At 42.8% G+C, this 17,998-nt stretch overlaps 1 protein-coding gene across 1 annotated transcript in view; it reads left to right on the top strand.

Annotated features, from left to right (window-relative positions):
- The first annotated feature begins 1,399 nt into the window (after window positions 1-1,399).
- COL4A3 (collagen type IV alpha 3 chain) overlaps window positions 1,400-17,998 on the top strand; it is a 114,636-nt gene continuing 98,037 nt past the window's right edge. The window contains exon 1 of the mRNA XM_040982776.1: window positions 1,400-1,489. Within this exon, the coding sequence (XP_040838710.1) occupies window positions 1,400-1,489 (90 nt within the window). The remainder of the gene's footprint in view (window positions 1,490-17,998) is intronic.

Consider the following 17,998-nt stretch of genomic DNA (forward strand, 5'->3'; position numbering starts at 1 on the left):
ATCAGCAGTTCTTCCGAGTTGCAGCCACTAGAATTCTTCAGGCTGCACTCCAGTTTAAGGAGCTATCTCAAAGCAACATTGGCAGTGCTTATTTTTTTGTTATTGTAGTTTAGGAGATCTGCCATTAGCTAGCTATTGAACGCACTAACAAGGATTTACTGATGTTCCCACGTCCCGCCTTTAATACTCTGCACGAGAACTGTATTCCAGTTCCGTCGATTCTGACTTACTTGCATTCTATGCATGTAGCATTACTCCACGATGTCTAAGTGCTTCGGAGGGTCCAACGTGGACCCTGAGGCTAGAAAGAGCAGGTGCCCTGCTGGAAATCTATGCTCTGGCAGGCCAGAGGATGCTCATTTATGTCCAAGGCAAGGAAGGAGTCACACTGGACCAGAGCCGGTCTCGTTTTCCTTGTGTTTCCGCAGATAAGATTCAACCTGGAAAGCTAATTAAGCCCGGTGGAGAATAGGATGCGCTTTCTCTTTCCCTCTCGACTGCTTCCTGCCCTTGGCATTTTGTAGTGGCCCAACTGCCAGACTGGTAACTTGAGCCCGTAAACTAATCAAACACACAGTGCCCTAGTTCAAGCCCAGGCAGACAAGCCTGGGAGCCAGACAAGCTCTCCTCTGATGACCCCTGCCCCTCCTGCCAACGCTTAGATGTGGCACTTCCTCCATTGCCCACCCCTACTGGGCATGGGCCCCAGGCCAGTGATTGCCTTACCTCTAAGAGGGCGCCCCAGCTCTGCAGCGCGGACACGTACCTCTGGACTCTGCCTCCTCACCGAGGTCCACCTGCGACCTAGCTGCCTCTTCACTGCGCTCTCGGGCAAAGTCTGGCAACTACAGATTGGAGAAGGGGAAAGCAGTTGGCTGTGCGGCCGCAGGAGCTGGAGCGGGCCTCCGGAGGAGCGCAGACGCCCAACGCCTCTAGCTTATTCTGGGCTGGGCCGCAGGCCACTCCCTCCACCCTGCGCAGCCACCTCCCCACCGCACCCCCGCCCCCAGATTCCTCACCTCCTACCCGCACAGTCCCCCCGACCCGGCCTGGGTTTTGGGCGCGTCGCTTCCTTAACCCCTTACCTCGGATCCACGCCCACCTGCTCTGCAGGCGCCCAATACTTCTCCCTCCTGGGCTTGATGCCCAGTGGAAGGGACAGTGCCTGGTGTATTCGGAGGGAGGGGGGACGAGGGCGGGACCTGAGCCACTTCTTCCCTCCGCAGGAACCACAACCAAAACCCTGGGTGGGGAGGGACAGAACGCGGGGCTGAGCACTACAAAACCCAGTCGGCGAGCTGGCCAGGTGAACTTCACAGCCGGGGGATCCCCACCCCGCACTGGGCGGGGGACCCGGTGGCCCCAGAGCTTGTGGGTGCCCGACACGCAGGCACCCACCATGAGCTCCGGGACAGTGCCCTGGTCGCTGGCGCTTCTGCTACGGCTCCTGCTGCTGCTGCTTCTGGTTGCTACGCCCGCGGTAGCCAAGGTGAGTGCGGGGCTGTGAAATCCTGTCCGGGCGTCTGAGACCCAAGCCGTCCCCATCCATGGATGCTGTTCTGGAGCCGCAACCCGGGCAGGGGGGTCCACGGAAGTCTGGGGAACTGCACCGGCAGTGGAAGGGAGTGAACTGGGATGCCGGAGGAACAGGTGGACCACGCCGGGCTGGAGGAAGAGGCAAGGAGGGGGTTGTCCAGTTTCCCAGGAGGAAGCGATGGGAGGAAATAGGGTCTGAAGCCAGTAAATAAATGGACAATCGCCAGGGACGATATTTGAGAACACCGGACACGGGGATGCACGCGGTCGAGTTGGCCAGCCCTGGCTGAGGACTGGTGAGGGAAGCCGGTGGACGGTGGACGTTCCAGCCCTGGTCTCAGGTTGTAAACCCCAGGCTGAGCTCTGACCTCCTGGAGGCTCAATTTACTCTTGTCAAAATTTGACCTTCAGTGCTCCCTGGGTGTTACTGGAAAAAGCAAAGGCTGTCAGTAAAGAAGTAGAATTAATGTGGAAATAAGTTGAGCGATCTGATCTATCACTTTGAATTGTCTTGTGCTTAGAATTTCTGTGAAGCTATTTAAATCCACCCCATATTTTTTCCTGAAAACTATTAGGCCGCCTAGAGGTGGGGACTTGATTTTCACAGGGGAAGACGAAATGACCCCATGTAATAGTAAGTTTCATTTCCAGGGAGAAACTGCAGTTTTGCAAACTTCATAATTGAGGCTATGATTAGAAAGGAGTAACTAGAAATATTTGTCAACATGAGAATTTTAGAATTTAGGGCCATAGGTAATCCAAATGCCTTCTATTCAACTTTTAACTAATTAGTTTCTATTTTATTTTCTAAGATTTATTTGGAAAGACAGGGAGTTTTCATGTACTGATTCATCTCCTAGATGGCCCAGCGGCCAGAGCTGGGTGTAGTCAGAAGCTTCATCCTGGCCTTGCACAGGAGTGACAAGGGCTTGAACATAGGAGTCATGTTTCGTTGCTTTTCCCGGGCCATCGGCAGCGAGCTGGATGGACCATGCAGCAGCCAGAACATGAGCCAGCACTCCAATGGGATTCTGGCATCTCAGGTGTTGCTCTACTCACTGTGCCCAGTACAGGCCCTCTGTTTAAGTTTAAATGAGAGAATTGCAGACATCGCAGAAGCTAAAACCCTCTCACTGACCACCCCATCCTTCTTTCTCAAATCCTCCTATTCTCTTCACTTGCATGCATCTTTCCATTTTCTCTATATTTTTATACACATATGGATCCCCAACTACATGTTTTTATTTATGCTCTTTCACGTAAGTGAGACTGTGCTCTATGTACCTGTGTGGTACATATATATGTAAGTACATATCCTTTTAGAACCTACAGGTCTGTCCGTGTCAGCATGACCATGAACGATCCCCCTATTGATTTTGTATTTAGGTTGCCTGTTGTCTCACATTCTAACGGATGTTGTAGTCTCTGTAATTCTTGGGTTAGCTGTTTCTAACAAAAGTGTACTTTGGAAAGACTGTGAATGTCCAGTCCAAGCAGCTCAAGACATCTAGGCATCATGGGTAGAGTTTAGCCAAGTCACTTGCTCTAACCAGCAACCAATAAACCAAAATGCAGAAGACCTGAAGGAGGTATGTGTTGGGAGGAGACCGAAGCGAGAGTGCCAGAGCAGGGTTTCCACATCTCTGACTCACAGGAGAATGATTGGGAAAGGGGTGGGGAATTATACCTAGGTGAGGATCTGCCTGGAAAAGCAATGCTCCATGAGCCCACACATCTCTAAATATGCCATTTTCAATTCAATTCTTGTGTTCTCTTATGATTTTTTACATGTTACTTTCTGATTTGATTGGCTAAATCTTGGCAACTTCCTGATATTATAATCCTTTATATTGTTGTTACTGCCACTTGAAATCGCTTTTTATTGAAAGTTTTAAGGGTTGCAATGTCCATTGTACCTGCTGAATTAAGTAAAGACTATGTCATTAAAGCCATGAAATGTACCTTCATCTTATACAGGGAAGTAATGACAAATTAACTGAGAATTGTGTGAGCCAAAATCACACCCTCCACAGAATCTCTCTGCTCCTATGCAAGACTGCCCTGAGCCTTGAGCTTTCTTAACTGTGAAATGGGGAGCTGAAATGCCTACGGAGGCCGGCGGGTGAGGCAAAGCACCTGTGGATCAGTGGGATTCTGAAACTTTCAGGGCCAGCTGCTGGTGGGCACTCTAGAATAAAGGCTCGTTTATTCCAGAAGCATCTAGCAAAGAGGCTGGGAGTCTGGTTTTTATTAAGAACCTCTAGGTTCTATAGATGAGCAATGAAGTCAAAACTTCAAACAAGGCATCAGTGAGAGACACTTTTAACTTTTAGGCCGTTACTTGTAGACTCTGTGCTTCTCTGGTTAAGGATATATTTTGCAAATAACCCAGAATGGAGAGTTTGCAGTGATGCTTACCCTTCGCAGGGAGTTGAGGCAGGGTAGATCTGTCTGCCCACACAGCCTGCGGGGCAAAGCCACCTGTGCTGAAATCTCTCAGCCACTTTGTCCTCTATCTGACTGGGCAGTGCTTCCTGAGGCTTCAAAGCTGTTCTAGCTGCAAAGTAGCTAGGTTTAGGGAGAACGTTGTCTCATCAGAGTTCATGTCTAGATTTATAAATTAACTGGAATTAGGAAATATTTCAAACAGCCAAAAAAATAATATGAAAGATCCTGATTGAAAGATCCTGATTCACCTGTCCCTGAGATTGTGCAAATGTTAATGAGCTTTGAACTGCTCTCAAATCTGATTCTTTTCAGGAAAAAGATATATGAATACAAGAAGTCAAATATATTCTTTGTGACTTTCCGAGCAACACCTGTGTGTCGTCCCTGTACAAGCTGTTGTGTATTTATGTGTGTTTGCCTGTGTGTGTCTGTGGGTATAAAGCCCATATCAAACAAACATGATTCTTTTGTTGTCTTTCAGATGTGGTAAATGGACACTATCCCTACCTATTGAAGCTGCTTTTTTTAATCACACAACACTGTGGTCTTGGATTTTATCCATTTGGGCGCTATATAGACATGATTTGTTTCTGGCAATAACTGTTGCATGATAGCCAGACATACATCACAGGTCATTTTTCCATCCCCTAAAGAAGGTTAACCTTTATTTTAATTTTGCCCAGTTGCAATGCGTGTCTGAGTGTGTATGAGTGTAACAAGTAGAATTTGGTGGTTCCTATTTTTAATTTATTAGGGCTTGTCAAATTGTCCTATAGTGTAGAGCCAACAATAAACCAGGACAGCTACTTCTGGACATTCTTGGCAAAGCTCCACCTGGTTAGATGGCAATGGCTGTGAAGTGACATCTTATTTTGACTTGTGAGTGTGTGAACCTTTCCATATTTTAATTGGCCATTTGCATTTTCCTCAGTGTGAATTGCAAGTACAACTTTCTGCCTGCTTAGCTATTAGGGATTTAATTACTTCAGCTGCCATTAGAAGTTATTAGCATATTGAGATTTTTGTTAGATTGTAACAAATATTTTGTGCAAATCTTTGATATATCTTTTTATTTAATCATTGACATGATAATATCAAGCACTTTTTTCAGTATAATCTCTATTCATCTTTCTTTGTTTTATCTGTTCAAGAGATCCTCTCCTTTTGCATTATATATATATAAAAAGTTTTACAGCTTAAATTTCAAGTCCTTTGACCTTGGAAGAATTTTCTATTCATGGCACCTGGTTTTGTCATTTTGCGTGTAGATAAGAAGCCCCACTGTCACTTAGCAAACTGCGCACTGTTCACACAGTTCTGCAAACAGAAACGCTGCTCTCTGTCCTTGTCAGCAGTACATTTCTTCTCTTTATAAATTACTCAGACTTGGGTCTTAGAGTAGCCTGGAAAAGACTAAAGTGGAACCAACTATGCTTCCTTCCATGCTCCACATCAACCTCCTTCATCCCCTCCACTGCTCATTTTCTCCAAACACTGCATGTCTGTTTGATGAGGCTGGGGTCAAAATCAACAAAGCCAACCAGCTCCATCCCAAAGACCAAACTAAGTGTCACCTTTCTTGAGTATCCCTGAGGTTGAAGTAGCTTTTTCCATGCGTGAACCCAGAAAACATTTTTGAATTACATGAGATCTGTCACTGGTTTCCTTATAAAATGTCTGTGTTTTAAGTAATACTGCAATCTTAAATGCCCCAGTGTTAATTAAGAGTAACTTCATTAAATGCAGCAATGTATCTGAGCACTGAAACCTGGGAGGTGTGACTCCGACGACAGCACTGTGTGACCCGGGAAGGTCCCTCCGTCCTTGGTCTGTATGAACTTGGCCATGTTTGTGCTGTGGCCTTCAGGCTGTGCACATACAGTTTGAGACTTTCCAAGATCGGTGAAAACATGGGTCTCACAGCAGTGTTGTTCCACAAAGTTGACATCTGGCCTTAGTCTAAACTCCCTAATCATAACAGATTTTCACTGTAGGTCATTATTTCACCTCTGCTTGGGGAAATGAGCAAACCAGGATTACGTCATTTTCTTAACCAAACAGGGTTTTTCTTATCAGCCTTATCACCAACACCCAGAACAGTTACTTGGTCTCTCTCAGTTGTCTTCATCTCTGAAAACCTGGACAACTGGAAGGTATGTGATGGGAAGGTGACCTCCTGACTGTCCTCATTGTACAGATACAACTGACACACGAGGGCCTGAATATACCTGAGACACACACACACACACACACACACACCATGATTATATGGTTGCCAAAACCTCGAGTGATGAAATTTGGTCCTAAATAATTAATGAGTATTAAGTACAAAACCACAATTACACTTTTTTAGAATTTGCTGAGAGTATTTGTCTTGGCTATAGCTGCTATAGAGAAATGCGAAGTTCGGGATACTTGGAAGTTTGGGAGCTGGCATGGTAGGATGTCAGTCAAGGTCATCTTTGAAGGCTGCACACTGGTGCCTGCTCAGTCTATCGCCCAAGGCAGAGCAAGGAAGCACCTGCTCTTGGTCTTTTCTTACAAGTAAACTAATCCTGCCTGGATTTTTCATGAGGTATTTCCTCTAGACACCTTATCTCCAAATCCTATCATATTGGGAATTGAAGCTTCCACGTATAAATGGGGCTGTACAAACATTAGTCTGTGACATTCTGCCCTTGTGTTAAGGCGTTTTACGAAGAGAGTTGAGAAGCCCTCTGACCAAGGAAGTGAGATAGATCAAAGCTACCAAATGAAGTGGGTGGAGTTTGGTGGGTAGTTGTCTGTCTGACAATCATTGTGTATAATTTTAGCAGGAACATAACTTCTATAATAAAAATATCATAGTTACACATCAGTGAGAATTAGGATCTGCTAACAAAGCTCTCTTACTATAACAGGAAACTCTTTGCTCTTAGCAGAAAGCATTGAAAAGAAGCTTGATTTTATGGTGACACAACTAGTTGAATTAGGATAGGAAGCTCTTCTTCCGGCTCAGTTTCTCTCACAAGAGGTTCTCTCTGCCACTTGTAAGGGGCCATTCCATTCCTCCTGGAGTTACTCCTGCAACTCCTGATGAACACCGCTGACCTGAGGTATATTTCCTAGTTAAAGCTAAATTAAATTTTACGGGTTTTATAATTTTCTACTTTACAGACTTTAGAACTTTTAGTATATACATCTCTAGGTTTATAAATATTATGCAAGCCTTCACAATGCACCATATGTATACTTTTAAATTTCCACTAACTACATTTGAAAGTTGACAAAGGTGAAATTAATCTTAATGTATCTCATTTATCTCAGTAATCCAGAGTATGTGTGAATAATTCTCACCGAAAAACTTCATAAACTAACATTTTACTGCCTTCTTTACGCTGAGTCTTTAGGATCTGTGTTTTACACTTCTAGCACATCTTAATTTGGGTGAGCAATGGTTTTAATTGTCACATGGGGTCACTGTCCTATTAATCATAGTTCTTTACAAACGGCATGAAGATAAAGGTGCTATGAGGTACAAGGCCATAGCTGTGAGTGGAACACACTCTGATCATCTGTCACAAGAAATAAAGTTTTCAGGATGACTAAAGTTTAAGGCACAAGTTGTGCCTAAATATCTCTGCAATTTTTTTTCCAGAAATTTGAAACGGTCAGGCTGGGCTGCAGTGTTTAGAGCTCCACTGGAATTGTATCTTATCAGAAGATGAGTATTTGATGCATTTGAAGAAAAAAAAATTACATGAAAACAGTAAATACCTGGAGAAAAGGCTAGGTCCGGGCAGGCACCAGGTTTAGAGTTACCTTGAACAAATTAGTGTTAAACAGGTCTGTTTCCTTATCTGAAAATGGTGACAATACACTGAAGTTGATAAGGCACTCAGCACAATGCGTGGTGCGGAGGAACTCGCCAGCTTTTACGTGTCAGCTACAGCTATGCTGTTTTCATTATTGAAAGGCAGAAGGAGAGGTTGGGACAGGAGCTGTAGGCCTTGGCTAGGTGAAGCAGAGCACCTACGAGCCCAGCCCTGATGAAGTAGAAGACAGACCTCAGAGCAGGGAGCAGAGGTTCCAGTGGCAGGACAGGTGGGCAAGGAAGCCCTTCTGAATGGGCACACAGACTAATGCAGGACACAGAGCCAGCCAGCCCTAGGAAATGCACCCTGAACTGGTCCAGGCCAGCGACTCTCCCAGGTGGAAAATGGGCAGGACACTTACATTTGTGTCACCCTTGGTTGCCAAGAGTAAAAGCAAGACCCAGGGAAATCTGTAGGGGAAAAAAAAGGAAACACTTTACACCTGACCTGACCTTATTCACCCACAAGCACACTCCTGTAGGGATCCGCTCACTGCTTTGTCTTTACAGAGGTACAGTGGATGATGAGAAGGGAGTTATGTTGCCACAGACAGTGCAGGTTCATCACAATCATGCTACTTTAAAGTTGGAAATATTTGCTAGATGGAATGGAAAGTATCCACAGCCATGTATGCTCTAGATGATAATTTTAATGTTTACGCTAAAACCAATTTCTTAAGAGAGATGGTGCATTGCATTAGCCATGAATTCACACTGTAGCTTGGGCATGAGTCCACACGCACAGCAGTGCGATAAAAATATCCTTTTCCATCATTGTTCATGTTGCTGTGTTTCTGTCTTTCTCTCCCTGCTCTCTTTGGGTTGAGTCTGTAGTCGCCCAGTGTGGCTGTAAGGCCCAGGGCAGGAATGAGCAGCAGAGCCACAAAGCTCTTATCCTGGCTGATGGGGCCTCAGGATCTGAGAGCTATAAGTATGGGGAACTGAAGTGCTGGTAAGGACCTGCAGGAGGTGGAGAGCTCCTTAGGAGAGGGGAGGAGGGGAGGCGGCCCAGGTCAGCAGAGCAGGTTCAACCTGCCTCCACTAAGAGAGCCAGTGTGGTTCACTTGGTACAGATAAATGGATATACAGGTGAAAAGTCCAGGTCATCTCCAATGCTCTTCACATGCATCCAGTCACCAAAAACATTTCCATATATCACAGCAGGTATTATGCAAAGAAACTTAAAGTATTATGGGCACAGCAGTTTGGTACAAGGATTAAGACACTCCTTGGGAGTCCCAAATGCCATATCAGAGTGCCTAGGTTCAAGTGCCAGCTCTGCTTCACAGTCCAGCTTCATGCTAACTTGCATCTTGGAGGCAACAGATAATGGCTCAAGTACCTGGGTCCCCGCCGCCTGTGTAAGAAGCCCAGAGTAACTTCTGGGCTCCTGGCGTTGGCTTGGCCCAGCCATATTGTTGCAACACTTAAATAGATCTCTTCCATGTACTAGTTCACTTCTATCTACTCCTGTGTGTGTGTGTGCCTTTGAAATAAATATAGATGACAATTTTAAAGTATAGTTGTTTTAAAAGGTCATGAAGAATGTTTTTCCATAAGCTTTTGAAGTGGCTTCATATGTATGTGTACATATAAAGTTCCAGACACTTACCTTTAGCAAATGAGCTCTCTTCTTGGGTTTTTTGGGATTGGCTATTGCAGTGAGGCAACAATTTAAGGATGTACAGGGGTTGGGTATTTGGCCAAGCCTTTAAAATACCGTGTGGAATGCCCGTCTGCCTTATTGGAGTGCCTCAGTCCAAATCCCTGCCCCGTTCTTGTTTGCAGCTTCCTGTTAATGAGTACACTCCAGTGCAGCACGTGACATTCCAAGGACGTGGATCCCTGTCATCGTCATGGCAGACCCAGAATGGCTTCTGGGCTCCTGGTGTCAGCCTGGCCCAGCCCTGGTTGTTGCAAGCATTGGGGAAAGAACCAGTAGACAGAAGATTCCTCTCTCTCTCTCTCTCTCTCTCTCTCTCTCTCTCTTAAAAAAAAATTTAAGTCTTCATTCTTCAAGGGTATTTAAAATACGACCATGTAATAATCTTCTATTTTTCTGGCAATTTTCTTGGGTAAGTTAGGAATTGTCCATTTTTAATTTTGAAGGTTCACATTTGTTAATTAGATTGTCTTTCTAAATTGGCTTTTCAGAGACGTGATTGCAATGTTTAGAAAGTAGTTCAAGTGTATTTAGAAACATTGGAGGATTTGTCATTACATAGTCAAAACAGTCAGGTCACTGAAAATTTTTTCCCATCAGGATATTTTTGTTGTTACATGAACTTCCTAACGAAAACTTTCCACAAATGGCAAGTCGTAACATTGTCCCTTTGTATCAAATGACAAAGTGGGACTGGAGCCACCCAAGACAGCAAGGGGAGATATTTGTTTTCTTTGTTCAACCAGGATGATAGGATAATTTTATGCTGTTTCTTTATGCATAATATTGGCAAAGCTGAAGAGTTCACATGCTAACTTCTTTAAAAAGTTAAGTGTGTTGCATAAAATTAGAAATCATTTTAAAGTACAAAAATTGAAAATAAGATCTATAGAATATTAACTGAAGATAATTACTGTTAGAGCTTTGGTTTGTTCCCTTTTCAATTTGTTCTCATTCTGCTTTTTTCACCTAAAAATAGACCGATGAACATTTTTAAAATTCATTATTCTAACTGTAATGTTTAAATGGCTACAAAGACTTATTTGTAGGTTGGCACTTCTCGGGGACTGGCTTCCTGGGACTGGAGGGTAAGCTTGCTCTGGTGTTGTAGGCAGCCCCTATTGAAGATCAGGATTGCGACCTTTTCCACTTCCAGGCAGCAACCTGCTAATGTTTCTGGAGAGGCAGTGGTGGAAGAGAGCCCAGGCACTTGGGGCCTTGCTACCCAGTGGGAGAGCCCGACGGAGTTCCTGGCTCCAAGCTTCAGCATGGACAGTCCTCCCTGCACAGCCATTTGGGGAGGAAACCAGCAGGTGGAAGATCTCTTCTTCCCTATCCCTCTCTCCCCCATTACTCTGCTTCTCAAACAAATTAAAAAAAAAAACATAAAAATGCAACACACTGAAAAACAGACAACCAGTCAACAATTAAAATACTCACCACAAACTAGGGTCTAATATTTTCAAAGAAATAAACAAAACAAAATGATTATAAAAGATGAGTGACTTTTGACAGGCTTTTCATTCTGTAGTCAAAACATCTATTAATCTTCATTGCTGATATATGCTTTTCTGATTGTTACTTATTTGAGAGACAGGGCAAGTACTCGCATCTGGTGGTTCCCTCTCCATGGGTGGACAACAGCTCTTTGCTGAGACTGAGCTGGGAGCGAGGAACTTAGAGCACAGTATCCCGCATAGGTGGCAGCGATCCAACCTCCCAAGCCATGCCAATTGCTTTCCAGGGTTGTGCATTAGCAGGCAGTTGAAATCAGGAACTGGAGGCAAGTGTCTAAGGCAGACATTCAGATATGGGATGTAGGGAGCCCAGCTGGCATCTTTACCTTTACATCAAATGCCTGCCTCTATTGAAATACTGTTTGACTCTGCATCCAGTTGCATATAAGGGTGTTTTTTATGTTCCTTACAGAGCTCCTGAAACACACGTGTCATGCTTTGTCCATCTTTGTGGTTCCGTTACAGCATTACATTTGGTATTGCTGGCCCTTCGTATATGTTTATGGAATTGGACCAGCATCTTAGTAAACACCAAAACTAAAAGATCAGTTTAAAGCTAGTGAATTCTTTAACCCATTGGTATAAAAATGAAACATTTGTCTTCAGATTAAATATTTAATGCTTCATTCAGATACTTTTTCATAGATTATGATGCAATGGCTTATAGATCTGAATGCTAGGAACAAAGGTAGATGATACTAGCATGAACTCTCCTGTCCTCATGAGGCTTAAATAATTACATAGATAATTGCAGTAGGATTTTCTAGCTTTAAATCTGCCTTTTAAGTAAGAATAAACAAAAAATAAAAGAATTCGTAGGTTCTGCGTGTACCTTCTTCTAAGCCTATGCTCCAGTTCCAGCCTGTGCCAGTAATTAGTAGCCAAGCTCCAGCTTTTACTCCTGGACTGCATTCTCCTTATTTGGGCATTTTGGAAACAAAAGATTCCTCAATCTTCTCCAAAAAGTGCTTAAACTAAGGATGAGCTATATGTGCAGCCTCTCAAGATAAGGTTATTACATGCGAGACAACATGTTCTATGCAGAAACTCATGCTCTCTAGTTACTGTGGCAAAGGCAGAAGACTATGAGGTAGGTCAGCTGAGTGTCACAAACTGTGGGTGGAAGCACCCACAGTGTCGCTTCACAGTGACCTGCTCAGGCCTTGCAAAGGCAGACTGCTCTGAGTCCGTTTGACCAGCATGAGCACCGCCAGATCGGCAGGGGCAGACATGCAGACAAGGTCATCTGGGGCTGGAGAGCCAGCACACGGCGGTGCCGAGCACCCGTTGGTGTATGCCAGAGCAAAGACATTGTCGTGATAGTCAGGAGCAAAACACTCGCATTCCGAAACGCATCATAAAATGCGGCAGATAGAATCTGCCTTTCTGGCTTCTAGAAATAATGCAATTGAACACATCTTGCACACAGCCAAGCATTCCACAAATGCCAAGTATTACTGAGAGAGGAATGTTTCAATATCAGAAAAGCAGCAATCCAAACATGCACCTTATACTCCTGTAATTCTGCTTTTATTTGGTGACCTAGTCCTTCCTGAAGCATATTAAGGAGGCTCTTTTTCGAAAATATTATTCAGAACATTCCATGCTGCTGGTATTTTCTAATAACTTTATTTGAAAACATCAGCAGAAATGGCCTCCTCCCTTACCGTCATCCCCAATAAACAATGAGCAACCTATTTACTTTGCTCCGTCCCTGACACTATGATGCCATAGCTCAACCAACAATCTCATCCTGTTTATGGTGAGATTACCAAATGCCTTAATTGTAGATATTTCTATTCTTTTCCTTTTATTACAATTATGATTATTATTATTACTATTTTGTTATATGCTGGGATTTCCCTTACCCTCTCCCCAGGTTCCTCCCCCACACTGATTTCTCTTATAGTATTACAGTAGTATAGTCATTCCTAAACAGTCACTAGTCTATCATTATGTTATTAACCGTTTAACCATCCAATACTAACAGTCCCCATCCCTAAACCCTCCACCACAATACCCTCACATCTCACCCACGATAACCAATCTCTTACCCAACTAATGCAAATTCCTATTCTCTCATCCACCATACCAATACACAACCACACATCTTCCCTTCTCCTACAACACAACCCCCACTAACCCACTCCTAACCCACAACCCATCCCCCCACCACATCACCCACACCCCCCTTCCCCCCCACTCACCAAAACCCCATCCTAACCCAACCAATACCATCCATCCCCATATACCCATCCCCCACACCCCTCCCACCACCCACAACCCCATCATCACCACAAATCCCACATCTACCCATCCATATGTTTGTAGACGTTATTCCCCCTCTCCCCCCCAAAATCCTGCCCACACCACCTCCTCCCCACTCCCCCCCCCATCTCCCACTCCCCACCCCTATAACCCCTTCCCTAATACCAATACAAAATCCCTTCTTAATCCAACACCCTTCTCCCAACATCAAACTACAAACTACAGCCACCCATATCAACAAACCAAACATCATAATCCTCACTAATCCCATATAAACCCCACCAGATACACGAAAACAATCTTGGAACAGTGTACCCCATTCCATCCCAGCTAGTCCTTCCCCCGGCCTACCATCCTACTACACCCTCTGAATAGAATACCATTAGCTGTGAGTACCGACCTTGTCAGAGATATTCATATTAAATGCCCCACAACCATATCTTTCAAGTAGACAACAAATCCTTGGGAAATTTAAAAATGAATTACTGGAACTAATTATCCGACTGGACATAGGTATTCTTTATGAGTTGACCTTTACTGCCTAACAATCCATGTAATAAATGTTATTCAGGAATATTTAAGATGCATAAATTAGTGTAAAAGCCAAACAAAAATCACCCCTTGTGTAAAATCACCATAGCCACTGTTAAAATTTTGTATGAAACTCAAATCAGATGTTATATATTTTACATTTGCACTACTTTTTTGACATTCTGTATTGTTTCTCACATCATTAAATAGTCTTTTAAAATGAATGATTCATGTATCATACTGCACATCATGATTTAAAGTTAAGTCTAATTTTTAATAATGCCATGATGAATTTCATTGCTTTGATGTATGATTTTTAGAGGAGACTTATAAACTTACTCATTAAAGCAACTGGTATAAATTTTTCTTTTTAATTTGGAACATGTTCCACTTGGAAAATAATGGCCACAATTTACATATTGAGAAGCAAAAAGAAAATTGAATAATTTCAAAACCTAGCTTGTTAACTATAATTTGAATTAATGCCTCCTATCCATTTTCTTATTTAATCCATGATATTATTTGCTGTGAGCTAAAGATTGAAATTTAAAAATGTTCCCAAATAACCAATTTTCCTAGTGTTAACTTTGTAACAATCTGCCCATTTCCAATTGAACTTTCTCTGGTTAGCCCAAAAATAAATTCAAGGCACCTCAGATGGAGCAAGAACTTTCTCGGGGCATTTATGGTCTTTGATGAGGTACACATAAAATGCAAAGTTTACCATTTGTATTCCTCCTTATAAGCATGGAGTGAGTCAACTGCTTACTCCATATAAAGACCCTGGCTTCTATCAGCCTCCATTTTTCAGCAAACTCTCTGCCCTGGCTACCATGAATACAGGGTGAATCAGGCTCAGAAGCTGTGCACCTGCTGTCCGAGAGCAACTTTCTCTTTTCTTATATCCTCTCCTCTCATTCTATCCCTTTGCTTCTCTCAGTCCTATTTTGATTTTTCAAGCTAGGGACATTTACACTTAGAATCTATTAAGTGTTTTTTTCTAGATTCTTCAGGATCGGTTTGTTTTAAACTAATTTCCATGTATCTAGTTGAGTAGTAACTGGATAAACATGAGAATGCATTATAATCGCAGTAGATTAAGAAATGGCCACATTATAACCTTAGAAGCAAATACAGAGAAGGGGAAGGAAAAAGCAGACTTGACGCAAGAATCCTTACGTGCCAATATTTTATAATGCAAAAAAATATTGAAAATTCGACTAGCCACTATTGAAAGAAGATATTGATCAGATCTATCTTGATATCAAGAATTTTTAATTTAAGACGATAATATTTGCAATGCATTCAACATTTTCTGGTATTAAGGTAGGAGATTAATAGTGGCTATTCCAACATCCACTGGTTGGCATGCTGTAAATGATTTACTTGGGAGTCTGTTGGGACAACATTCACCTTCAGAAGGCAGCAGCCAGAAAAGCTTCCCAAAGTCTGACTTGTTTATACATGAGAACCTGTCCTGCTTTTTCAATTTGTTGACTCATTGAATTAATCCAGAGTGGGTTTTTTGTTGCTGTTGATATAAAGCTCATTTTGGCTTCCAATTTTCCAATTGATTCAACATGCATGAAGCATATCTTTTGGAATATTTTCTAACTCCATAGATAAATTGGGATGATTGTGTCCATCATAGCCACTGTGATGTACCATGACTGCCTAAGGGACAGTCATCAACAGCCTCAGACTAGAGCCTCCTGAGAGTGTGTAGAGCTGCAGGTTACAATAAAACTTCCAAATGGCTCATTCCAGTTGTACTTCTCCCCTGAAGTCTCAATACATTATTCCTCATCACGTTTAATGTGAGGATGCTGTTCTCACACAAAGCTTTTTGTAGATCCATACTCTCTTGGGAAGTTTATCATTACAAAATCCATTCCACCTAGAACTAGTTGTGTGACCTTGGGTAGCTAAGATGTGCTCTGTTCTTGTTGATGAAATGGGGATCATAATATGAGTCTCTAGGATTGCTGTGGTGAATAAACACAGTGCTGTGTATGAGTACTTTAGACCATGTGCTGGCACCTGATAGGAGCCCAGGGAATGTTCATGAATGTGGGCAGTAGTATCTGGCACTGACTGACAAAATCGTCATCCAGTTTTACCTAGCAGAGCCCCGGATTCAAGTCTTTGCATTTACTTTACTTTAGTCCAGTTAATTTACATCATGATGACTTTACACAACAAACATGAGACAATACATATACAATTAGCCTGATAGAACCATTCCATGGTGTAGACAGATGTCAAAATATTATGTTAGACAAGATAAATACACGCAAGTACATCCATTGATGTGAAGAAAGAAAAGAGATCAAAGGAGACCTTGTCATGTCTGAAAGCCCCAGGGGACAGTGCAGTTGGTGGAAATATGGAAACCAGTGACCAGACAGAACACTGGGTAGAAACGAGGGAAACCCATGTGCAGGGTGCATTGGAATTGTACTTGATCTGGAAGAACACAAGGTGAAGGCTGTCTCAAATTTGATGGTTGTCAAACATGATCAAAATGATCACAAAGATGAGACAGCATGCCCAGCCCACGGAAACCAAGGACACAGCTGCCACGGTGCCTCAGACATCAGTCCACTTCCTCTGGCTGTTATTTCTTTCAACTTATGGTGGTAGCACTTCAATTTTATTTGACTAAACTACTCTCCCATCATATTTGTTAGTCTCTTAGCCGATGGGTTGGGCACATGCCTTAAGCCAAGTCAGACAAGTGCCCTCTCCCAGGAATTTGAATCTTTAGCCCAAAGTGCAAGGAGCTTATTCATACTGACAGCAATGCAGTGCCCTGCAAAATCTCTGTTAGTTCTTGTACCTTATCCTCACAACTGCCCTGGGGCAGGTCTTTTCTGAGGCATGTTTGTTTAACTTTTCTTCAATTTCTGTGTACTGCCCCATGCCATTCCAACAAATTCCTTTGTTATCATTGTGTTAGCCTAAATAATTTCTATTGCTTGCCACCTAAAATCCATGGCAAGGGGTCAAGAATCCAAAAAATAGTCTGGCCAGCAGGACTAGTGGGTCAGCAACCTCTACCCGCCAAGAAACCTCTTTTGGGAACACGTGGAAAGAGACGAACCCTCAGAAGCAGCAAATTCAGGCTGGCAAGTGCACATGGGTAAGCCTTTGCCGGGGAAACTTACCTGGCAGTTACCCGGGATGGACTGGAGAATGTGAGAAGTGAGTTACTGATTAATCATTGCTTATCACAAAACTGTAGGGCACTTTGATTTTGTATACCTGTAGTATGAGTGTCAGCCCAGTTAATAGTAAGAGCGACTATATCTAGCACCTAGTGAAAAACCGTGGTGGACTTAGAATGTACATTGGGGTAAACTTGCATGCCTATTCGATGTCAGCTTTTGCCAAGCACATCCATGTGCCTTGGAAAGTTACAGCACTCACTTGCTATACAAAAGGGACTGGCAAATATGTTTTTCTAGGCCATTGTATTTCAATAACCATTTCTAAGTCTTTTTTTATTAATGCTTTTTTTCCTTTATTGGGCTTACCTTTTTTCTCTATCAACAATAAGTTATGTAACTACTTCAAATAACTTTAATAAATATGAAAGTGTAATAAATCAAATTAATGAAAGCACAAAATCAAAACTTAAACATTCTTAAAGTTCATACCCAGAGCCACACAAACTAAACTGAACATTTTTACTACAGAAGAAGACACGTTTGTTTTTTTCATTAGGTAAACCTTGGAAAAATTCCCTCCAAACTTGTGGGCATATTCTTGACCCTGATTTCTCAGAGCTGCCTTGTTGGACTTTTGACATTAGGTTTAATTTCTTTCTAGAAGTGGATTCAGTCAACTAACTTGTAAAATCTAAAATCTTTTGGCCAAATGCAAGACTTAGTTTATTATCAAGTAAACAAAGGATAGATGTTTTGAAGTATTCTGTCACAAGACTCTCGGCAGTTACCCCAGGTAATTGGTTTGTGATGGTAATAGCCACTCTCCAACATCAGAAAAAAATTCCCATAGGGACTGGCTAACTTTTAGCCGAGTATAAAAAAGCAGTCAGAGCTGGCACACTGCAGTCTCAGGTTAGTCCTCTGCTGCAGCACCAGCAAGCTATATGGCTACGTGTTCTAGCCCCGGACACTCTACTTCTGATTCAACTCCTTATTAATGGCCTGAGAAAGC

Source organism: Ochotona curzoniae, unplaced genomic scaffold (genome assembly GCF_017591425.1).
Source record: "Ochotona curzoniae isolate NIBS_2020 unplaced genomic scaffold, NIBS_Ocur_1.0 contig_3643, whole genome shotgun sequence".
Taxonomy (NCBI): Eukaryota; Metazoa; Chordata; class Mammalia; order Lagomorpha; family Ochotonidae; genus Ochotona; species Ochotona curzoniae.